The sequence below is a fragment of the Lepus europaeus genome, chromosome 9 (assembly GCF_033115175.1).
Source record: "Lepus europaeus isolate LE1 chromosome 9, mLepTim1.pri, whole genome shotgun sequence".
Taxonomy (NCBI): domain Eukaryota; kingdom Metazoa; phylum Chordata; class Mammalia; order Lagomorpha; family Leporidae; genus Lepus; species Lepus europaeus.
The window spans coordinates 79,211,704-79,237,134 of NC_084835.1; the positions used below are offsets into that span (position 1 = coordinate 79,211,704).

General features: G+C 36.0%; 1 protein-coding gene across 2 annotated transcripts in view; it reads right to left on the reverse strand.

Moving 5' to 3' along the window:
- Positions 1–25,431, reverse strand: part of DSC3 (desmocollin 3) — a 58,436-nt gene that overhangs the window by 8,312 nt on the left and 24,693 nt on the right. For both annotated transcript variants that reach the window (XM_062200250.1, XM_062200251.1), the window contains exons 8-14: positions 20,671–20,805; positions 20,086–20,271; positions 10,057–10,316; positions 9,804–9,946; positions 8,399–8,623; positions 6,082–6,306; positions 3,688–3,809 (exon numbers count right to left, since the gene is read on the reverse strand). In XM_062200250.1, the coding sequence (XP_062056234.1) occupies positions 3,688–3,809; positions 6,082–6,306; positions 8,399–8,623; positions 9,804–9,946; positions 10,057–10,316; positions 20,086–20,271; positions 20,671–20,805 (1,296 nt within the window). The remainder of the gene's footprint in view (positions 1–3,687; positions 3,810–6,081; positions 6,307–8,398; positions 8,624–9,803; positions 9,947–10,056; positions 10,317–20,085; positions 20,272–20,670; positions 20,806–25,431) is intronic.

Below are 25,431 nucleotides of genomic sequence, written 5' to 3' on the forward strand. Positions count from 1 at the left end.
TGGAATTCTGAAATGGGATGCCAGCATCACAGGCAATGGTTTAACTCACTGTGCCTCAATACCAGCCCCAGGATTTTTCCATTTAATGCACAAAATTTCTTATTAACCTGGAAAATTTTCAGCTCAGATGATTTACCAAACCTTGAATAATTCTATAAATGTCATACTACTATTTCTTTACTTTAGGGGAAAGAAACAGAAAGGAGAATTAAAAATAGCCATTTGGTGGCAATGCTATACTATATTTTTTACTAGAGTTACTGCCTTAATATAATTCTATTTAAAAAGTGCTGGCTATTAAATTTCATTTATGATATCACTTTGTCATAATAAATACAAATTCAAAGACCATATTTCTAAGCTAAGAAAAGAAGAAGTGAAAAGAAATTAAAATCAAAGTTTAGCCTCCAGTGTGGGCATTCATACCCTCGCTAATTTTCTATTCCATCCTGTCCATCTCCATCTGCATTCCCCAAAGTTATTCTCACTGGGCAGCAACAACTCTTTATCCATATCAATAAAGTTCTAGATTTACTTTTCTTGATTTTTTTCACCCAAATCCTAACCTAATCAGAATGCCTTCAATTAAAACTCTGATCCAAAACTAAAATCACCACCTTTTCTCATTGTATTAATATGGGCTTGTATACTCATTATGAAATTTATTGTCATTTGTATAACTTTCCTACATGAATAAATAATTCCAAACCTCTTTTAGAAGTGTTCCTGAGAGTGGTAAAAATTGTGAAGTGCCAATCAATTCCATCAACTGTAACCCCAAATGGCAAAGAATAAATATTAAGGAAAAGTTATTCATTACAAGATATAAAATAAGAATTTACTATGAGTAAAGAAATAAAAAAAGAACTAAATCCACTTTTCTGATCTATTTTCTGATTTTAGACATGTCAAACATAGAAGGGCTCTGATTGTGGATGATGGGAAGAAGTCAAAAGCGGGAAATGACACCTTTACCCCAAAATACAGAGAACTGGCATGTGGTTAGTGCCTCTGGCTATAACTTTGCCTCTTCATCTCTATTTTTCACTTTGTGCCTTAAATCCAATCAGTCAATAACTTATTTATGACTTTAAAAATATTCTCTGCATCCTTATTTTTTTTTTATTTTCCAGGAATTTTTTTTATTAAACTTTTATTTAATGAATATAAATTTCCAAAGTATAGCTTATGGGTTACAATGGCTTCCCCCCTCCCATAACTTCCCTCCCACCCGCAACCCTCCCCTTTCCCGCTCCCTTTCCCCTTCCATTCATGTAAAGATTCATTTTCAATTCTCTTTGTATACAGAAGATCAGTTTAGTATATATTAGGTAAAGATTTCAACATTTTGCCCATATAGCAACATAAAGTGAAAAAACTACCATTGGATTACTAATTATAGCATTAAATAGCAATGTACAGCACATTAAAGACAGAGATCCTAAATAATTTTTTTTCAAATTAATTAATTTTCTATGCCATTTCCATTTTAACACCAGGTTGTTTTTTTTTTTTTCATTTCCAATTCTCTCCATTACCATCATTCCAGTAATCTCATGTTTAAACTTCAAAATCTCCAAAACTTTCATCTATCTCATCTTTAATGTCTTCCTATTCTCATTAATCTCCTTTCTGACTCAACATCAAAGGCTTACATTTGGTCAAACTCCCGCAGAAAAGCCTTGCAGAAGTCTTTTGCACCAAAGCTATTCCTTATCAAGAGAATAAATCCAAAATCGTCCCCGTAGGATATCCACCACTTCTCTCTTCTACCTCTCTCTCTCCATACCCTCAACCTCGTTTAAGTTTTAAGTCTCTATTACAAAACATGATTTCTTTATTTCCAGATCAACTTACTTATTACTTGTTGAACAGTCCCTGAACTTTGCCATGGCCTTTTTTATTCCTTAGGCTTTTTCCTCTTCTCTGATAGAATTAAAAAGGAGAGAACGATCCATCATGGGAAGCAGGATACACAGCAGACTCATAGAATGGCAGATGTCCTAAAGAGCACTCTGGCCTCAGAATCAGCCCTTAAGGCATTCAGATCTGGCTAAAAAGCCCATAAGAGTATTTCAGGCATGGAAACCCAAGACACTCTGGCAAAAAAAAAAAAAAATGAAAATGGCCTAAATGAAAGATCTTTGTGAGAGAGATCCCTGTAGAAAGAGCTGGCCATCAAAGAAGAAAGTACCTTTCTCTGAAGGGAGGAGAGAACTTCCACTTTGACTATGACCTGGTCTAAATAAGATCAGAATCGGTGAACACAAAAGGCTTCCATAGCCTTGGCAACCCATGACAACAGCCTAGGTTGATTACTGACGCTATAAACAAGAGTATCAATTGTTAAATCAACAACAGGAGTCACTGTTCACTTACTCCCCATGTAGGATCTCTGTCCTTAATGTGTTATACTATGTGAATTAACAGTATAACTAGTACTCAAATAGTACTTTACATTTTATGTTCTGTGTGGGTGCAAACTGTTGAAATTTTTATTTAGTATATACTAAATTGATCTTCTGTATATAAAAATAATTGAAAATGAATCTTGATGTGAATGGGATGGGAGAGGGAGCAGAAGATGGGATGGTTGTGGGTGGGAAGGAAGTTATGAGGGGGAAAAAGCCACTGTACTTCAAAAGCTGTACTTTGGAAATTTATATTTAGTAAATAAAAGTTTAAAAAAAGAGAGAGAAGTTTATTTTTGGTGAAAAAAAGTTTTGGAATCCATGCATCATTTTTAATAATACATATTTCTTATCAACTTTGCAAATTCACTTTGTATGCATGAACTTCAAAAATTTTTGCACAGGGGCTGGCGCTGTGACATAGCATCCTGCAATGCTGGCATCCCATATGGGCCAGTTTGAGTTCTAGCTGCTCCACTTTCAATCCAGGTCCCAGCTAATGTGCCTGCGAAAACAGCAGAAGATGGTCCAAGTCCTTGGGCCACTGTAGCCACATGGGAGACCTGGAAGAAGCTCCTGGATTCTGGCTTCAGATCGGCTCAGCTCCAGCCGTTGCAGCCATCTGGGGAGTAAACCAGCAGATGGAAGATCTCTCTCTCACTCTCTCTCTTTCTCTCTCTGCTTCTGCCTCTCTATAATCTGCCTTTCAAATAAATAAATAAATATTTTTTAAAATTTTGCAACAAATAAAATTTTTAAATTTCATTCTCCACAAACTTTTGGAAGTCCCTGGTATACTTCCCACAGAATAACAAGTACATCAGAGGTCTCAAAAATCTATGAACAAAGAGAATGGAAGAAATCTTCCAACCCAACTCCTTTTCGCATAAATGTCTTTGATGTTTTCCAGGTTATCTTCAGAAGTCTCAGCAAACTTCTTTTTTTCTTATTATAAATGATCAGTTAGATAAACAAATAATATCTGGGAATAAACATTGTAGAAAGTGACCAAAAAGCTCATTGTTATAATAAATTTACAACATCAAAGAACAAGTTTAAATCAGAACACCAGAGATTGGAAAAGAACAAAAACAGTGTATCCAGTTTAATAAATGCCACTATACAAACATTTGAATATTTACAGACAAAATATTTATACCTACTAATTCTGGTCAAATTAAAAATATTAATTCATTCCTAAATTTTGAAATAACCTCATAAGGATGAATTATAAAAATTATGAGAAATAAAGATAAATATCCACTTAATTACTTACCACTCTGTCATCTCCAGGTGCTTCTGTGTTTGATATAATTAAGTTTTGCTGTGCTAAATCTTCAGGAAAATGTTTTCCTTTTCTGGCACCAACAATTCCACATACTAAAGTTAGCAATACAGCTGAGTTTAAAAAAATTAAAAACCTTAATTTAATACGCATTTGATATAATTTAATTTATTATGCATCATATATGCACAGTATAAAATAATCTTATGTGCAGAATATAAAATAATATTCATAGTACATTAATTTAATATCATAGTATAAAATAATAATCCTTTATTTTTGTTATTTGAAGCACAGAGGGAAAATAAAGCCAATAAGTGTGGTTTCCCCTAAATTATCTTGCCTTTCTAAATTAACAGGCCAGAATTTAGCTTGGAATTTACAATCTGCAGAGATCATATGCATTTTGATAATTTTTCTATATGATAGAGTGATTTAATTGTGCCCATTATGTTAAAATATTTTGAATTATGAGTTAAATTGTACATTAAGAAATCATTGACACTTATTTAAGACAAAGACATTGAAAAGGCTTACTGATTTTTCCCAAAAGTATTTTTGGCCAATACAAAAACACAAGACAGACCTTTTTCCCAAAATAGACTTATTTCCAACTATCTTAATTCAACATACTTTGTGTCTTGTCTGTTCACCATTTTTATTCTACTCATAATTGTGAGAGATTTGAAATAAATAAAACCAATAGGAATAACAATAACAAATCTTTACAATGTTCTACTGATTGTTTATGACAAACTGGCACAACAGGGCCCCAAATCCAGCCAACCACATGTTTTTGTACAGGCCACAAGCTAAGACTATGCTTTTAAAAGGTTGTTAAAAATTAAAAATAACAGATCATGATATGTGAAAACAGCATGAAATGCAACTTGTAATACCCATATAAAAGTTCTACTAGACCATAATTATGCCTTCATTTGCAAATTTTCTATATCTGCTTTCTTGTTATTGGGTAGATATAGTGGGTACTTCAAAAAATTCATGAAAAATGGAACAAAAAAAGAAATTTTATTTTGATACAAAAATTTTGAAATATGGTTTCATTTGAAGACCTTCGTATATAATCCAATTCTTTACAGGAAAAGTGTGACACATCTTGCCTACTCTATGTGGCCCTGTGTTTCCTTTAAGGTTCCATTTCCTAATCTTCTCCTCTTCCACTACTTTCTAGCTATACTGATCTTCCAGCTATGCATTGACTTCTCGACATATATTCAACTTGGGACCTCAGTACTGACTTTCCATCAAACTGAAACCTCTCCCCTCCCTCAGGTATTCTACATGGATAACTTTCACTTCTTCCAAAAATCAGCAACAACCTTCTCAGTTATGCCTGATTGAACTATCTACTAAAAATCTCAATCGCTAACACCAAAATCTTCACACACAAATTCCATTGCACTTTGTTTCCTAATTATTTTGCTCCATTTTTTTCCTTCACAGCATTTAACTTATTCATGCATTTTCTGCCATAATGCAATTTGTTTGTGGTTCATTTGTTTTTGTCTGTTTTGTTCACTAACTCCAAACACCCAGAACAGTTTCTGGTATACAGAAGTTATTCCATATATATTCATTTTGCTGAATTGATGAAAAATTATAAGCTTCTATTAGAAATTTGCCATACATGTCTCTAAGCACTCACTTTACAGATGCTGTCCCACAAGGTAGAACACCAAAATTGTTTCCTTGTATAGATAAGATGATTGAAGTAATTTGATCCAAGTCATATGGCATGCAAGTGACAAAGCTGGTGTACAAACCATGGCAGCCTGGTTCTATAGACTTGCTCTTACTAATGACTCCTATCACAGAACAAAGCTCATCACAGAACAAAGCTCATCCAGGCTGGAAGACTGGATGGAAATAAAAACAGGGTAAAATAAGGTGCCATTAGGAACTACACAACTTGCAAGAAGGGAGTTAGAGTGCAACATTGGCAAGATATACTCGAGAAGAGGCATTGTTGCAATCTGAACATCTCCCATAATTCTGTGGCTGAGTGGTGAGAAAACATGAAATTAAAGTGGGCTTTATTGGAATTTCATATGGCAGAACTTTCACATTGCTCTCTTTAGCTCTAAAAGAGGTAGCACTAGGATCAGGAAAGAAAAGCTATATTTTGGCAGATCTAGTGCAATACAAGGAACTTTCAAGTCCAAGTTTGAAATCTTTTACCTCAAGAATCATAATGCACCCTATAACACAAAATATATTAACAGAACTCAGATAATAACACAAAAGAAATTTAGAAAACAGATGTATGCCTAATGGATACTTGGACAAGTTTATTTTTTAAAGACCCTTTCCTGAACTTAAATCTTTTATTATTTATTTTAACTTTAAATAAATGAAAGTACTTACAAAACAGTAGAGCTATTCCCAGTAATATTGCAAGGATCGCCCATTTTCCAAGTTCTACTCGTGCACTCCTCGGGGCTGAGAAACACTGATTTGAGTGAGTACAATCACACAGATTGACTCTCAAGGTTTTTGTTGCAGATTGACCTGCTCTATCTTTTACAGTAATAGGAATGAAATATTCTTGAAGTTCAGCATTTTTCTGATACGAAAGACGGGCAGCTGTATCTGAAAGAAAATAAAAGAACTGGTTTTTTGTAATGACCATGTATCCAACACTTAGAATCCATTTCACAAAATTCATTTTAAAAACTATTATTCTTAAGGAAGAGAAAATAAATAAATAAAAATGGAGGGCTGTCATCAACATATTATCAACATTTTTGAGCCCTTTGCAACACTTTGTAAGACTTCCCTAAAGAAACAATTTGGCATTGGAGTGACCCAGTGGCATTCTAGCAATATTTAATATTTCTTTAGTTATGCAAACTAATAATGCCACATTGGCTATTATGGTTAAACCATTTTCCTTTAGAATGAGTGTACTCATAAAGAATTAACACCTTCATGTCAACACAAACGATGTCCTAAATTCAAATTCTCTTATACATTTATCTTTTGGTATCAATCCATTATATTTATGAATAAGGTAATTTTTCAAAACACAACAGAACTTTACCAATTAACACTTTATATCTGGTAGTAATCTCAATGCCAGAAAGCAAATTAATATTACTCAGGCTGCTTATAAAGCTTATACAAAACCAGGTAGGTCTATATCATAACAATTTGTTTTTATCAAGTGTGATAGCCAAATTTTTCCAACACTCTTGATATCCCATTTTAGTGACCTTATTATCATCTACCCCAAAGTTCCATAGACTTTCAATGACAGATACAACCTGCTCAAATTTCTGTAACAGACCAAGTGAAATGGTGGAGTAGTTTAGCATAAGGTGTATCCTGGAATTCATGTTGTATTTCTAAACCATGATAAATGCATCATTTTGGCTGTTAAGAACTTTCAGGTTATTTGGATGCACCACATATCTAAGAGCTCCTCAAAGAAACGTTCGTTAAACTTGGGTTTATTTTGGATCCTTCGGTACTACTATATGTGTAAGATAAGACCTCCCCCGTCGCGATCACAAGCTGAGCCACGGTCATATAATTTATTCACAGTAGTGCAGTAGCCTCAGATTTTCCTTACTACTCCGTTTTGCCCTCTTTAAATTGTCATCCTGTCACCATTGTCACCTTTGTAAGACATAAACCTGGACAAATGAGAGCTGCATTGCCATATTTGCAGACTTCAATGCATGCCTGCTGTTTGTTTCCTACTCTACAAGGGTCAGTCTCTTAGGACTGGCACATAAGGCCCTTCACCACCAGATTCTACCATTCCTGCCACCCACTTGGCATTCCTACAACAACCTTCTACACACAAGCAACACTGATTTCCTTATTCCCCTTGTATATTTCTTCTTTTATGCATATTTATTCACCTATTATATAATAAACAAATATTAGTAAGTAGCTAGTATCTAGTAATTCTGGTTAGGTGCTAGAAAAAGAAAGATGAATTACAAATGTTCTGAGAAATTCATGTACTGGAGGAGAGCAGTAAATGCATGGAAATTCAACAGGAAAGGTGCTACCACACAGCTGGAGAAAGCCACAGTGTCACTCCCACTTCGAGAAAGATTTCACCAAGGTTGAGCATTAAGCTGAAGTTTTGTCCATCTTGTTTATCTGTATAAATATCATCAGGATTTGGAACAGTGATAGATAGTAGGTGCTCCATAAATATTATGAATGAAAAAATAAAAATTTGAAAATTAAAAATTATCTTGTTTTTAAAATGTAATCTCACTTTGAGATTATACATTTTCTCTTGTTGGTGTAATATATCATTTTTAATAAAATAAAAAATACATTTACTTTCCTGTGAAATTCATATCCACAAATGCTAATGTATGGTATATAACTAGAGAATACACAATCTTAATCAAACAGATTAAGTTTTTATGAGGATTTCAATATTAAGTATATTTTCAAAATGATAAACATAATTATAAACTGCCCAATATTTTAATGAAGGATCTTTGCCCTTGTTATAGTATAAACTTTGCCTTCATAAAAATTATAATTTATTTTATTTTAATATTTGTGAAAGACTAGTTTATCCCTCCAAAATATATTAGTGGGAATCAATCTTATTTTATGTATTATGTAAGCAACAAATCTATTCCCTAGTAATTCTCAGTTGGTTTCAGGATATATCATTATTCATTATTAAATACCACTCATTATTAAATACCATTAACTCTGTGGAGGGTCCAGATTCTATTAATTTCTGGAGAAGTATTTCCCAAGCTGAAATAAAATGGAGCTCCATGGGCGGGCTCATCAGGATCAGCAGCTGAAATGTCAGTGTAGCCCATTGTTGATTTGCAGATTGTTACATAATCTTGAAGTATTTCAGGTGCATTATCATTCACATCTTCAATGTTCACTGCAAGTGTTCCAGTACACGATCTACCATCTACAAAGAAAGGAATAGGATTTAGTGTTGCTTTTAAATTTTTTTATAGTTCCTTAAGGAAAAAGATCATTTAGAATCCATATATCCATATATGGTATTTTGGTGCTTTTGTTTTTTCAAACTCTGATCATAACAGGAATGTAAATAAGATCAGAGTGATAAATTTGATATGGAGTTAATTTAAACTAATTACTGCTACTCTATCAAATACATAAATATTTTGCCAAAATGACTATCAAATAATAAAAATAAATATCTGAATTTCAAACCCTTTTTTAAATATTTATTTTATTTACTTGAAATGTTGAGTGACAGAAAGAGGAGACAGAGACAGAGAGAGAAAGAGAAATCTTTCATCAGTCGCAGCAACCAGGACAGGGCCAGGCCAAGGCCAGGGGCAAGGAACTCCATCCAGGTCTTTCCTGTGGGTGCAGGGGCCCAAGTACTTGGACCATCTTCCTCTGCTTTCCCAGGTGCATTAGCAGGGAGCTGGATTGGAAATGGAGCAACAAGACCTAGAACTTCTGCTCTGATAACATCGCAGATGGTGGCTTAATCTGCTGAACCACAGTGACAGCCCCATGATCTTTCTTTAGGTTCCTGGTATAGATGTTGAGCAGTAAGTGGCTACAGGACAGTTATTGTAATCCCCTGCAGAGTCAAACCACCCAGAGAGACTTTTAAAATATATAATGGCAAGGCTCCGCACAGGGATTCTGAGTCAGTTAGTCTAAAATAGTATCAATACATTGATATTTAATTTTAACATGAAGCCAGGGCTGAGAATCTGTGGGTGACTTTAAGAAACAGAATTCAAGGAAAGACCATTTTGAGTTAATAATCAGCTGAACCATATAAAAGCTTGATCAAGTGAAACAAAACTCTGGAACAATCTGATGATATCCTTTCATCTGCTCCTAGATTTGAGTTTTTTATGCATGACATTTAAAAAAATAGCTATTTAAGCATTTAAGAGTCTCCTATACTGGGGCTATAAAGAGAAATAAGACATGTCATCTTGTCACCAAGCATTTTTACCTCATTAGATGATTAAAAGAAATAGGAGTAGTTTTTTTTAAGTATCCCATATAATTATCACAAAATAATTCTGCACAAAAATGTCTGCAGTTGATTTTCTAATTCATTTACAAATTAAATACCACCGCCCCTTTCTTTTTACCTTGGTCTATTGCCAGGACTGTTATGTTATATAAGTCGTTTCTGAAGTCCATGGCCTCTCTATCCAGGGATTTGGAAGTTATGATTGACCCTGAAATTTCATCAATGGTGATCCACCCTTTTGGATCATTCAATTTTTTGTACCTTATAATAAAACAAGAGAAGCACATTTAGTAATGGAAGTCTTTTAAATAAGTAACCATTTAAACTATTCCAAATGTATTATTAATATGTGGTTACAGATTTCTTTGTACCTTAAGCCATTGCTATTTCTAGTTTCAGGGTCATATGCCTGATAGCCATTGATCTTTGAGCCCACTGCTGAGTTTTCTTTAATCCGAACATACTGCGCCGGAGGATTGCATTCAGGTCCTTCATCCTGATCTCTCACATGAATTGTAACCAATGCTCTATTCATGGTTGGCACTCTGGATGCAAAATCTCTGGCAAATGGATCTTCGTTGCTTACTCCAAGTTCAAGGACCACTTGATGGTTTTCTTCATAATTCAATGGCTTTAAAATGAAGAAAATGCATACTGGCATCAGTGTAAACTACATTTGCTATTTCATAGAGCAAGTGAAATTTTGTCAATATGAACAGTGCTGCAAACATTCTATGTTCACATTTTGTCAATATTAACTTTTACCCCTTGCTTAAGAGGTGATTCTGTGCTATTCCTTTAGCAAAAATGGTCCAAAAGTCCACGCAGCTGTTTTTACAGAGTAATGAAAAAGAAATTCCTGGAACATCATTACTGTCATCTTATTAAGGAAAGTTATCCTGAACCGCCAAGTAATGCAAAGAGATGACAGTGCCTAATCAGCAGGTCTAAAGGTCATCTTAGTCTCTAAGGGAAGGCAACTTTGGCTGACTCACTAACTACTATTGACAAGGTCCCAGAGCTTCCACAAGCCATGAAAAGTTAGATATTGTCTTAAACAAAACTGAAAATGAGTAACGATTTTATTTTCTGTCTAATACAGAAGAGAATTTGTTTTAATTGCCCTACAAGGCATCCAATTGGGTCATTCATTTCAGGTTTTCCTTTTATCAAAGTCCACCCAGAATCTGATTATCTCTTAGGAATCTGTTTTGCTTTTTGGTAGCTCCTTTCTGAATGACTTAAGTTAAACTTTTACACATACTCAATACAAATTTGTATGAAAATTCTACTTGTGACATTATGAGAATTATACTTTGAGATGGTCTATAATTTATCCAGTGAAACTCGGACAATGGAAACACATAAGAGTAAGAGAAATGTGATGTACTTAGGGGTAATCTTCATTAAATATACATTATAGCGCTGCTCTAAACAGTGAGGATTAACTTACTGAATCCTCACACCTTTATAAAGTGGGTGTTATCATCATCACCATTTTACAAAGTAGGAAACTAGAAAAGAGAGAGAGAGGTGGAATTTCCTAAGGCAAAAGACTCTTCTGGGCTGGAGTTTGACCACATTATCTGGTATCAGTCTATTTCTTTAACCATCAATCTATAACCCTTCCACTATACTATGCTGCTTAATTGGGTCACCGACCTCTGAAAACTATTAAATCAATATTTTTTAAAGAGTCTATTTATTTATTTATTTATTTGAGAGGTAGAATTATAGACAGAGGGAGAGACAGAGAAAAAGGTTTTCTAGCCACTGGTTCACTCCCCAAATGGCAGCAGAGGCCAGAGCTGGGCCCATCTGAAGACAGGAGCCAGGAATTTCTTCTGGGTCCTCCAAGCATGCAGGAGCCCAAGCATTTGGGCCATCTTCCACTGCTTTCCCAGGCCATAAGCAGAGAGCTGAATTAGGACAGGAACTAGCACCCATATGGGATGCTGGCATAGCAGGCGGAGACTTAGCCTACTAAGCCACAGCACCAGCCCTTAAATCAATATTTTTTAAAAGATTTATTTATTTATTTGAAAATCAGAGTTACACAGAGAGAGAAGAGTCAGAGAGAGAGAGAGAGACACACACACACAGAGAGAGGTCTTCCATCCACTGTCACTCCCCAAATGGCCACAATGGCCAGAGCTGTGCTGATCCGAAGCTAGGAGCCAGGAGCTTCTTATGGGTCTCCCACATGGATGCAGGGGCCCAAGGACTTGGGCCATCTTCTACTGCTTTCCCAGGCCATAGCAGAGAGCTGGATGGGAAGTGGAGCAGCTAGGACTCAACCCGGCACCCATATGGGATGCCAACGCTTAAGGGCAGGGCATTAACCCACTGTGCCACAGCACCGGCTCCCCAATATTTTTATAATAATTAAATTTTAGCAAAACCAGCAAAATACAAAAACATTAATTTGCACTGTACTTCAGAAACACTTTCTATTTGATTCTCTTTGTTTTTACACAGTCAACACGTAGGTAGGCATTGAATAAAATTACAGACGATAAAGAAAACTATTTTAAACTTTTTTTCACACCTATGCATTAAGATTGATATTTAAAACTGAGCATAGAGAAAATTTTTGATATTAATAGACTGACATACTGATTATCATGAGTCCACTAAAAAGTTGAGAAAATTTCTGAATCTTACAGGCTACAAAATGTACATAATTTTTTAAATTTTTAATGAATATTCCAGAAACTGGAAAGTCAAGAGGGACAGAGCACTAATATCTGTTCATCTGATGGAATGAACACTGTCTCACAAATTCACAAATTACACGTGTAGGTACTATTTGCAGAAAAAGGGCAACTGCATGAAAGAAATGGAGGAAACTTGGAGTACAGATGCTGCATTTATAGTAACAGTGCAGTTTTTCTAAGCTTAAACTGGATATTGCTTTAGTGACTTAAAACTGCAATACTAGAAATCTGGTAGGACCAAATCCCAATAATAAATAAAAGAATGTGAATTCTTTTTTAGTTTCATCACTAAAAATTATTTCAAAGATATTTTATATCTGCACTGAGGTATTTACAACAGCCTAGAAAATATGTTGTCATGGAGACAAAACTGAGGTCTCTCCATGCTGAGCATGATCAAGAACAACAGCAGAGTCACACGAACCCAGACACACCACGCTGCTGATGAAAGGGAAAACACTGAATTGGAAAAATCATCCATGACCGTATCAGCTGTGTTAGCTCATGCTCTACATGGCTACAGGAAAGTCACCTATTGTGAAAAATTATAACACTAGTCCCAAAAATATGGCAAGACTATTTAATACAAAACACTAATATCCTACAGTTTAACAAGTGATTTAACTTTCACTATTGCATTTTCATAGTTATTAGGGAGGCAGAGAAATTATACAGAAGACAACTTTCCAAAATTATACCGCCATGAGAAGCAATTTAGTATAGTGCTTAAGAGTGTATGCTTGGAGTCGGAGACATAGGTTCAAATCCTGTTTCTGTTACATCCTTGTTGTATGATTTGGGAAAGTCTCTTAATCTCTAACAGCAAGTTTCTTCTTCTGCACAACTGTTGTACGAATAATGTTCAAAACTGTAAGCATGGGGCTGGCATTGAGCATAGAAGGTAAAGCTACCCCTGCAGCACTGGCATCCCATATGGGTACCAGTTCAACTGCTGGCTGCTCCACTTCTTTTTTTAAAAAAAAGATTTATTTATGTATTTTGAAAGTCAGAGTTACAGAGAGAGGTAAATAGAGAGAGAGAGGTCTTTCACTTGCTGGTTCACTCCCCAGATGGCCACAAGGGCTGGAACTGCACCCATCAAAAACAGGAGCGAGCCAAGAGCTTTTTCTGGGTCTCCCACATGGGTGCAAGGGCCCAAGGTCTTGGGCCATCTTAGACTGCTTTCCCAGGTCACAGCAGAGAGCTAGATTGGAAGAGGAGCAGCCCATATGGGATGCCGACACTTCAGGCCAGGGCTTTAACCTGCTGCGCCACAGTGCTGGCCCCTGCTCCATTTCTGATCCAGCTACCTGCTTATGATCTGGGAAAAGCAACAGAAGATGTCCCAAGTGATTGGGCCCCTGTTACTCAATAGGGGACCTGGATGAAGCTCCTGGCTTTGTCCTGGTCCAGCACTGGCCACTACAGCCACTTTGGGGGAGAACCTCCTTCTACTCTTCCTCCTTTCTCTGTAAGTCCGACTTTCAGAAATAAGTAAATAAGGGGCCAGCGCTTTGGAATGGTGGGCAAAGCCACCGCCTGCAGTGCCAGCATCCCATATGGGCACCAGTTTGAGACCCAGCTGCTCTATTTCCAATCCAGCTCTCTGCTATGGCCTGGGAAAGCAGTAGAAGATGGCCCATGTGCTTGGGTCCCTGCATCTGCGCTAGAGCTCTGGAAGAAGCTCCTGACCCCTGGCTTTGGATTGGCACAGCTCCAGCCATTGTGGCCATTTGAGGAGTGAATCAGAGGATGGAAGACCTCTCTCTCTCTCTCTCTCTCTCTCTCTCCCCCCCTCCCTCTCCTTCTCTCTCTGTGTAACTCAGACTTTCAAGTAAAATAAATAAATCTTTAAAAAAAAGAAATAAGTAGATAAATCATTTTTATTTTTTTTTAATTTTTTTTTATGTTTGACAGGCAGAGTGGACAGTGAGAGAGAGACAGAGAGAAAGGTATTCCTTTTGCCATTGGTTCACCCTCCAATGGCCGCCGCGGTAGCGCACTGCGGCCGGCGCACCGCGCTGATCCGATGGCAGGAACCAGGTGCTTCTCCTGGTCTCCCATGGGGTGCAGGACCCAAGCACTTGGGCCATCCTCCACTGCACTCCCTGGCCACAGCAGAGAGCTGGCCTGGAAGAGGGGCAACCGGGACAGGTTTGGTACCCCGACCGGGACTAGAACCTGGTGTGCCGGCGCCGCAAGGCGGAGGATTAGCCTGTTGAGCCACGGCGCCGGCCTGATAAATCATTTTTAAATAGTAGTATAAAATAAGTGCTTTACACTACAGTTCTTAGTATTCTCTCTAGTTGTCACACAGGCAGAGAAGGGAATAAGTGTTGTATTTTTTTTTATCAACAGCCAACATAATGTATTAACAAGAAATGTCAACTAATAAGACAATGTTTGCAAGGTTTATTCAGCTAGAAGAAATATACCTGTGCAGTACTTGGTTTAACCTACTAATTATTTAATCCTTTAGAGAATACAGGGAGAAGAGAAGTAGACCCCCCATCCTGAGTAAAATTCTGACCAGGGCATTAGAACAAGAGGAATACTTTAAAATAATTAGTGCAATGATGTCATTTTTTCTTTTAACCAGTAAGGAGAAGGTTAGTCATAACTGGGCACATAGCCTACATGACAAAAGGATAGATTTCAAAGACCATAATAATACAGTGTCCGGCTTTAAAATAGAAAATGACTCAGTTAAAAAGCACGTAAAGATATAACTTGACTACACAATCACAATTCTTTTCTAAGGAAAAGGGTAAGATATCTTCATAGACAACTGTAGCTATCAAAGGAACTCTATATTTCCTTCAGGTTTCTAGACATTTGAATAAAATATGGGGAGGCCAGAATGTAGTCAGACAGAAGTAGTAACTTCTAGCATTCCACAGCAAGTAGAGATCAGTACAGAATGAAGTATTAGATACTGCATAAAGAAATGGACGAAAGGAGCTGGTTGGCTGCAAACACAAAGAAAAGATAAGAAAATGTAATAAAGGAAGCTATAACAGAGTAAATGTAAATTTTATTGATCAAAATGATAGAGGGTAGTAGGAACAATTCAAAGAGAAGAGAAGATTAATCAAGGAGCTGATGATGACAATAGGAGAGAATTTTAAAAGACAATTCGGAAAAGTAGAAACGAGTTGAAGTTCCAAAAAGAGCAGACCTCCTTGAACAAATCAAGTCACTATTTTATCAAGTCAACTATCCTAAGTATAGAAGAGATATAAAGGAACATGACCAAGAATATCAAGCTAGCAAGAGAGCAGCTCAAGGATTATGAGTAAGGCTTTGTCTCAGGCACATCTGGGTTTGCATCCTGGCTGCATGAATGGAATTATCTGTCCGGACTGGTGAAGACATTGAACTCAGTGCAGGGGCATAAGTCAGCTATCCTAGCTAAATGGGCTGCAGCACGTTCCTTCTCCTTTCACTCAGCCTTCACATCTGGAAATCAAAACAGCAGGGGTTGTTGTGAGGGTTAAATAAATCTCCTAATTCAATGTCGTTGGGGTTTTATTACACTGTTTGGGAGCATGGAAAAAAGAAGGAAAGTAGCAAAGTATTTTTAAGAAGCAACTATAAAATTGACAATAAAACTTAAAAGCAATTGTGCAAAAGAAGAAAAATGCAGACAAATCTCTCTCAGCTTCTGGATATAAATCTTACATACAAATTATAAACAAAATTCAACAGTAAAGAATATTAAAAAAATAAATCTTCTACTTAAAACAGCCATGTCTTTAAACAATTTCATTTCTAGGCATTTATATTACATGTAAATTACACATTGTGAAATAATGTATATACACAGTTATTCATTGTAACATATTTTGAAATAAAATAAAAGATTATAATTTCCATTGATATAACCTAAAATTACTTTTATATGGAATTGGTTATGTTATAGCCATACCATGGATATTATACTGTAATATCTACCATATTCAAACAGTAAAAATACAAAAAGCTATTTACACCCAATGTTTAATGGCATCATAGATAAGTTGTTGAATAAAAATAGAGCAGGTCAGGGACCATGGAATATTAATTGCTATGGTCTAAATTCCCTTAGATATGGCAGTGATTGGTTTGTATTATATATCTGTACCATGAAAGTGTAATGATCTCAGAGATATCTTTAGTGAAGAAAAATGCATTTGTTTTAAAAAAGAAACATGGTAAAACTAACAAACATATTTGTATATACATAAAATATATTTTCAAAAGCAAATAGAAATTAATAATACTATGGATTCCTTCAGGAAAAACTTATAGGGGAACAGAGTGAAAGTGAGATATTTTACTGTACACTTTTCCTCTTAAATTTTTAACTGGATTGATTTTTCAAAACTTAATTTTATAGATTGATAAATTTTAAAGTATATTATAATATAGTAAATAATCTATTAACTTTTTTATCTATTGACATTTAAAACAAGTGATATACTACAGGTTAAACACTTGGCATAATGTCCAGCATTTCCTAAGTAATAAATGTTCTCCGTTTTTGATAAGGTTCGTTTAAGATCAAGGTATCAACATGAGAATATAATTGGATTGTATGATAGGATGCTGCAAATGGCCACCATAACATAATGAGTACAAACTGCCATATGGTCTTAATGGGGTGTAGCATGGAGGAACATAAAGATCACTGACTCCGTAGCTATACAACCAAGCTTGAATTCCAGAGTGAATAATTACTATACTCATATGCTGGACTTTCGTGAATTTATGTACCTCCATCAGTCTCAAGTTGTTTTTCTTTTATTAATCGTAAACTGGGGATATTAATATCTTATCATAAAGCGGATGTGACAATTAAATATAACTTATATAAAATTGTCCTAGTATCATTTCCTGTGACATAAAGTACACTCAATTCATGGTAAATCGTTCTAAAATTTTCTGAATGTTAAAAATTGAGCAGGTATTCATTTAAGACACCTGCATTCCACATTGCAGTGCCTACGTTGAATTCCCATATTTATCTCTTGACTCCAGCTTCTGCCAATGGATTCCTGCTGCTCGCACAGGAACCCTAGATCGGGATCTGGCCCAGGCCCAGCTATTGTGAGCATTTGAGGAATGAACAAGCAGATGAGAGATCACTCTTTCTTCTTCTCTGCCTCTAAAATGAGCAAAAAAATAATTTTAAAAGTTAAAAAATATGGGATAGGCATTTGGCACAGCGATTAAGCTGTCCCTTGGAACGTTTATGTCTCATATTAGAATGCTTGGGTTCAAGTCAGCTCTACTTTCCATTCCTTACTTTGGCTAAGGCACATCATGGGAGGCAGCAGGAGAAAGTTGGAGTGGTTGGGTCACTCCAACCCATATCAGAGACTCAGACTAGTCCAGGATCCTGGTTTCAGCCTGACCCAATCCTGAATGGTGCCGGTGTTTGGACAATGAACTGGCAGCTAGAAGACCTCTCTGTCTCTTTGTCTTTCAAATAAATAAAATAAACTTTTGAAAAAGATAAACAATAAAATAATTAAAAATTCTCTAGATATTTGCAGTAGGGCATATTTAGTAAATATACATGTAACTATTCATATTATTTTCAATTAATGGAAATAAATACATACACATTTTATTGGGGTAGAAATTGTTATATTCTTCACATGTGGAATGAAGTTAAACTGACTTGGAGACAAAACAGGAAATTATAACACATTTCTGCCATCCATCTTGAAAAAGTCTAGGTCATAACCCAAAAGCCACTTCACCAGAAACAAAACCACTGTCTATCAGTCTTTCAAAATGAGAACTATTACAGCATATGGACCACAGTTCCCAAAGGCACTTGGAAAAATTATTTTTAGTGTTTCTATGGTCAGTATTCCATGGGAAAAAGATACATGGAATAGATTTATATATACTCACTGACTAGGTTTTCAGAGATATATATTCTTTTGAGAAAATTTACTATAAATAATTTTTATTAGTCAAAATAAAACTCATAACAAAAATTTAATTCCTGGTGTTATTTAAATGTTGCCTCCTTAAGAAAGACAAAACCACTGAGGTTTTGAAAGAATAAGAATTCTGATGAGACAAGTTTCTTCCATGAGTCATGAGTAATATCCTTGAATGACAGAGATCTGAGGGTAGCCTTCCCAGTCAGAAGAAAGGTAGCCCTCTGAAAGGTTGCAGCTGGAATCTCTGACTGAAGTGGCTGTAGTTGGCCTGACCTATCGATTCTGGATCTCAAACTACTCTTTTGACTTATTTCTAGAACAAAGCCACGGGAAGAGGAGGGCAGAAGGATATCTAAATAAAACCTTTACAGAACACCTGTTGCAGTCACATCACTGTTGAGACAAATGCCTATACCATGTAGGTTTCCAGCCTTGGAAACTACAGTAGGTGTATAGTAACTTTTTCAAAAAAAAAATAAAAATATATGTATCACAGACTCTCAGCCCACTCTGAACTTCAGCTGCAGCTTTGGTGGACAAATCCCATTTGTGCTAACAAATTCACAACTCCTGACTCTAGATTTCCTCCAAATCCTAAAAGCATCCTTAGCCAATGGCAGACAAAGCTCAGGCCAGGCACACAGAATTGAGTTTCCCTAGGGGTTAATCTCTAAACAACAAGACATGGATTTTGCAGAGGGGAGTAAATGCCTCAGGTACCCATCTTTGAGTAGATAGTTCTGAAGTATGTTCTATAACATGGCTTGTTTTGGATGAACACCCAATAATTCAGACTTAATTGATTTTTCATCTTTCCCTCTTACTTCCTCATTTGCACTCTGGCTTCCTGGGATCCACTTCCTAAATATCTCCCTACCTTGAGAACTTTGTCTTAGGATCTGTTTTCTCCAAAGTCCAAATGAATACTGAACTATTAAGATGGAAAACCCTCAAGGCCACTTTCTTACTTCCTCTCCTCTTACTGTCAGTTATAAAGCTTTTTTTTAAAGTAGATAGTGTTGGTATTCAATTTGAGTGGATTGCATTATATAAAATTCAAATAGAGAGGTCTGAACTCCTGTCTGTCCAAATAAAACGTTCTTTTTTTGTTTTAATCTAGAAATATAGAGCCAAGGGTCATTCCCAGAGCCCATCCTACCCTCATAATCAGAGTCCTATAATGAAACAATCAACCAAATACATGATATATACAACAAAAAATAAGTTCATCCAGTGCAGTCTGATACAAAACTGTTTCATCCTCAATATCACCTTCTAAAGGATCAGGTACAACCACACATATACAATAGAAAGGGAAAAATATGAAGTCCTAAAAAGAATCAGAAATATTTTCTAGAGAAGGTAAGTCTCAAAGAGACAAAGTAGCATTTTCAAATTAATTATATCTGTTTTGAATAGCATTAGAGTTATAGCCAGGAACAAAGACATGGGTTACAGGGAGAGTAATTTGGCTACAGTAAAATAAACACTGAGAATCAGATTCCAAGATTAAGATTCTGAAAATCAAAGTTCTCCAAATACAAAATCTGCCAATGAAGAAGATTCTTATAACTGAGAGTATTTGAGCACATTTGCTATAGAAGAAAGGCAGATATTAGTTGAGAATAGTCAAGCCAAAAAGATTACAAATTCCTTTCCAACTTCTAGAGTTTATAATCTATAACTATTTAGTTGATTAAAACCTTTTAATTGCCAAGTTGTCAATCGTCCATCATTACTTTACCTTTACAACATACAGAACACCTTCATTAGTGGTTTTGTCTGTGCTGATTTTGAAGCATCCATTTTCATTTCCTTTTAAAATGGTAAAATTGGCCCTCCAATTGGAACTATTAATTAAATCCTTATCTTCTACAGGTATTCGTAAGATTTCCACATTATATGTGTTTTCCTCGACTGATGTTTCATACTGGAAAGAGAAGGAACTCATTAAAAACTTATGACATAAAGAGAATTTTTAATAAAGACAGTTAAATGTTTCATCCATTCCAAAAATGCTTACTGAGTTTTTATGTAGATCATTTTAAAATAATGAATCACAAATACTATTGTTTCTTTAAGTGTAATCTTTTAAATGAAAGAATTTCATTACAAATGAAGACTCTAATGTTACTGGCCTTTTACAAAAGGGAGATAATATAAATACTAACATAAATAAACAAAATAAATGTATTCATCATTTATTTATATTTTAATTATATTCACAAAGTAAACATATATACTTCGAAGTATGATAAATATTTTATTCATATTCAATAGCAACTGATAAAAAACAAAGCAGTGACAAATTTCAATAGTATATGCTTACAGCATTTTGTCTGAAAGTGGGTGCATTGTCATTTGAATCTTCTACTGTAATGATACATGTTGATGTGCCAATCAATCCAAAAAACTGACCATCCATGTCTTGTACTTTCATTATCAGTATGTACTTGTCTACAACCTGAAAACAATGCAAATATTTGATGCCTTAAACACTTTTGTTTAGATTCATAAATGAAACCTCAGTTGCACATTCTTCCATTTGTGTTCACCTGTACTTTTATTGATTTCCTCATTCATATACATTCTAATAAATTCTTAGACAAATTTGAAGCTGAAAATCTAGGTAGAGCTTAAATTACCAGAAGCCATAAGTGCGTAATTAGCAGATAATAGAGAAGTTTCATGAGAGTCATGGGGAGAACACAAAATAAGAACATTTGAATTTCAATAATATGTATATGAGAGACACTACCCAAACACCAGCAGGAAGCGAAGAATTCAATCCTGGTCACCCATGTGGGTATCAGGAACCCAATTACTTGGGCCATCATTGCCTCCCGTCATTGCCTTCCTGCAGTATCAGGAAGCTGGTACCAGGACCTGGAGTCAGTTTTCAAATCCAAAGTTCTCCCACATGGGATGCAAGCATCTTAATCATTAAGCTAAACACCCATCTCAGAACATCTGTGTTCTACACAGTATTCTTTTAAAAGATGATTAAGCATAATTTGGGATGAGCTGAGCTAGAGGTCAAAGCAACCAGTTAAAGAGTTCTTGTGATAATCTATGACAAGTGGATCCAAATCTGAGTCAGTAGCAATGAGAATAAGTTACAAGAAACTTACTTAGGAGTTAGAATAAAGTAAGCCTTGATAACAGATTCTTTACACAAGTTAAGAACAAAAAGAAGACTGAGTACAGAGCTGATATCCTACTTGGGTAGATGGGCAGATAGAGATATCACCAATCTACATGGGCAATGCAGAAGGAGAGACATTTCTCTTAGAACATGAACAATACAGGGATTATCAAGGACCAGTGAAAATAATGTTTTGCTTTACACATGAATTTTATATGACTAAGAGAAATCTAAGAAAGGTTCAGAAAACACCTGGCCATATGATTCCATACTTAAGGGAGCTATCATCACCATAAATGATAGTCATCATCACCATAAATGGGAGTCATGAGTGTGTAGGTGATGATTGAATTATTGCAGGGCTCAGATTAACCAAGATAGGTCACAGGATGAGAGCTGAGGATGTAAGGAACAACAGCACTTCAGGCATGAACGAAATAGGAAATCTGGACAATGGGCACAAAAATGGAAGAATCAGAGAAGCAGGAAAAGAATCAGAAATCTAGAGAATGAGTTTTAGTAAGTGCCAACAATATATACAGACATGAGGTAACTGTTATATTTCGTAATTATGTAATCTCTGCTGACTTCTGTAAGTGAGGTTTTGCAGAGTGTGGTGATAGTAAAATGGAACCATTATTTCATCATGCAATCATCATTGTTGTCTTTTATCTTACTATTTGTGGATTCTTTCATTTTTCTTCATTTCCTATTCCCAACTTTCTAATCACTCAGAATTCGTTTTACTTGGTCTCCCTTCCACTTTAGAAATAAGCATTTTCACCTGCAGTTGACTCTTCCAAAGGCTTTGACAGCCCCATACCCTGATTTTTTCCATCATGTAAATTGTGTTTCTTTATTCCCTTTGCTCATTTTTTTACTTCCTGTGTTGTTCTCCACAACAAACTCCATAACAGTTCCTCATAAAACCTCATTACAATTTTTTTCATCCACCAAGTAAACCTGGGTTTGACCACAAAACTGTATTAACTAAGTTGGCTAACTTATTTAATTTTTCTAAACTACATCAGTCTCAATCTAAAAAACAGGGGTTTGGGGTAAGAGACTCCATTTTCACTTGATTGCCATATCATTTTCTCATACTCCACAGATGCAAAAGCATTTCTATTATTCCTCTCACATTTTCCCTTTTAGAATCATTAAGTTCGTCACATAAAATGTTTCAGTCCACCAAGAAATAAATAAATAAATAAATAAATAAAACTTCTGTTCTATTTTTGATTCCTTTTTACAGGTTTCCACCATGCCACAAAATTTCTAAAGTTTTTTTCTTTGTAAGATCTCTCCTAGTAATATTAACACTTTATTTGTGTTATTCTAGCTATAGGAAAGATCATTAAAATGTTCTGATAAGGAGGCGGCAAGATGGCGGAATAGGCAGGAAGCACATTTAGTCCGGGGGGAGAGAAAGTTCAATATAAGTGGAGATACTGCAGGGTCAAGGAAGAGTAGCGGATGAAACAGCAGAGGAAACTCTTCCGGAACTAGTGATTCACAGTGGACCTGCGTGGAGAGCGTGGGAGCCCAAGTTCGGGACACCAGCGGCAGACTCAACGCACCAGCGCTGGAACGCGAGGTGAGCCGAACCTCCATAGCCCGAGATACCAGCAGGCAAGCGGAAAGAGGAGGCTAGAGGGAACGAGGCTTGAAACTCCGTGGGGAAAAGTTCACCAGGCTAACTAGAAGAGAGAGAAAAAAAAATAAAAAAAGTGACTGATACGGACACAAGTTTCTCTCTCTCCGCTCACCTCTCACAGGCGAGCAAGACAGAGCAGGCGCCATTTTGGACATACGTCATAAGCAGGGTGACCTCAGGTCTGCACCGGCCCTGAGCCTAGCAGAAAAACCTGACTCTGTGGGGAGGGGTGAAATAACAGGAGATTAGCATCTAACTTGGCAACCCAGTGGGAGACTGCAGGAGAATTGGAGCCCACACTGAGGACAGCAGAGATTCCCTGTGTGGTCCTTGGGAAAGAGCTTCCGATCTCTGGCTCCTGTGGGTATATCATTTGCCTGCTAACTACCTCCAATTACGTTCAGCTGTGCGGAATTACTTCCCTTTTAAATCAAAAAAAGAAAGAGAGATTTACCACACCTAACCTGGGAGTGTCATCCTTGACACACCCTCAACCCTGAGGAACCAAACACAGCTCTCAGTCCACACTCATCTCAAGCCTCTAAGGCTCCACTGAAAGCAGACAGTCCACTTAATATAGAGCCATAGTGTAACAAGAAAAAACACCACAGTGAAGAAACCAAATATCTCCAACATGCCAAACAACAAACGCAAAAACCAAGCTAACAAGAACAAGGAAGAAACTATGACGCCCCCAAATGAAAAAGACACCCCAATTCAAGATTATGAAGATGATGAGATCGAAGAAATGCAAGAAACGGATCTCAAAAAATTGATAAGAACATTAAGAAGTTCTCAAAAACAAATTCTTGAACTACAGAAATCCTTCATGGACAAGATAGAAAATCTCTCTCTTGAAAGTGAAATATTAAGGAGGAATCAAAATGAAATGAAACAACTAGTGGAACAAGAAACTCTGATAGTGACTAGAAATCATAATGAAATGAAGAGTTCAATAGATCAAATGACAAACACATTAGAGAGCCTTAAAAACAGAATGGGCGAAGCAGAAGAGAGAATATCAGACTTAGAAGACAGAGAACAGGAAAGGAAACAGGCAAACCAAAGAAAAGAAGAAGAAATTAGAAATCTAAAAAATATTGTAGGGAATCTACAGGATACTATTAAAAAACCCAACATTCGGGTTCTAGGAGTTCCTGAAGGCATGGAGAAGGAGAAAGGATTAGAAGGCATTTTCAGTGAGATACTAGCAGAAAATTTCCCAGGTTTGGAGAAGGACAGAGGCATCTTAGTACAGGAAGCTTATAGAACCCCTAATAAACATGACCAAAAGAGATCCTCACCACGACATGTTGTAATCAAACTCACCACAGTGAAACATAAAGAAAAGATCCTAAAAGGTGCAAGAGAGAAACGTCAGATCACTCTTAGAGGATCTCCAATTAGACTCACAGCAGACTTCTCATCAGAAACCCTACAAGCTAGAAGGGAATGGCAAGACATAGCCCAGGTACTAAGAGAGAAAAACTGCCAGCCCAGAATACTATATCCTGCAAAGCTCTCATTTGTGAATGAAGGTGAAATTAAAACTTTTCATAGCAAACAGAAACTGAAAGAATTTGTTGCCACTCATCCTGCCCTGCAAAAGATGCTTAAAGATGTGTTACACACAGAAACACAGAAACATGGTCACCAATATGAAAGAAGGTAAAGGAAGGAAACCTCACAGCAAAAGATCACAGGAAGCTCAATTTCTCTTTGACATAGAATTAAACTCTGATGCTCTGTTAAAGCAATGTGTTAAAGTAATCTATTATGTTCTCTTGATGTCTGTTAAATTCTAATTGTTCAAAAACAGCTGAATTTTTATTAAGAGCTATGGGTTATTTAAATATGTGCTTTTTTCAAAAATTTGAATAATCACCTTGTAACAATGATCAAATTTGGTCTATGTTATGTCATGATTTTAAGAAATCTTATTTCAACCAGATATTTTGGATTTTGAGCCTTCTAGGCATTCTTGACAGGCATTCAAAAAATCAAAGTTTCAAACAATCTGGTCTCTAAAATTTCCAGTAAATCCTGGACTTTGGTTTTTCCAGTTTGGGCCCAACTGAAAAAATCGAAGGACCTATGTCTCTCATCTTATAGAGACACCAACTAATCAGTCTATTTGGAGTATATTAGAAGTACTGTCAAGATGTGATGTGGTACCAGACTTTAAGTTTCTATAATGGAAAGTGCTATTAATACAAATGTTTGAGAATTAAAAAGTCTAATGATCTTGTGTTACTAGACATGATAGTTATCTTAATGAGAAAGCCCCA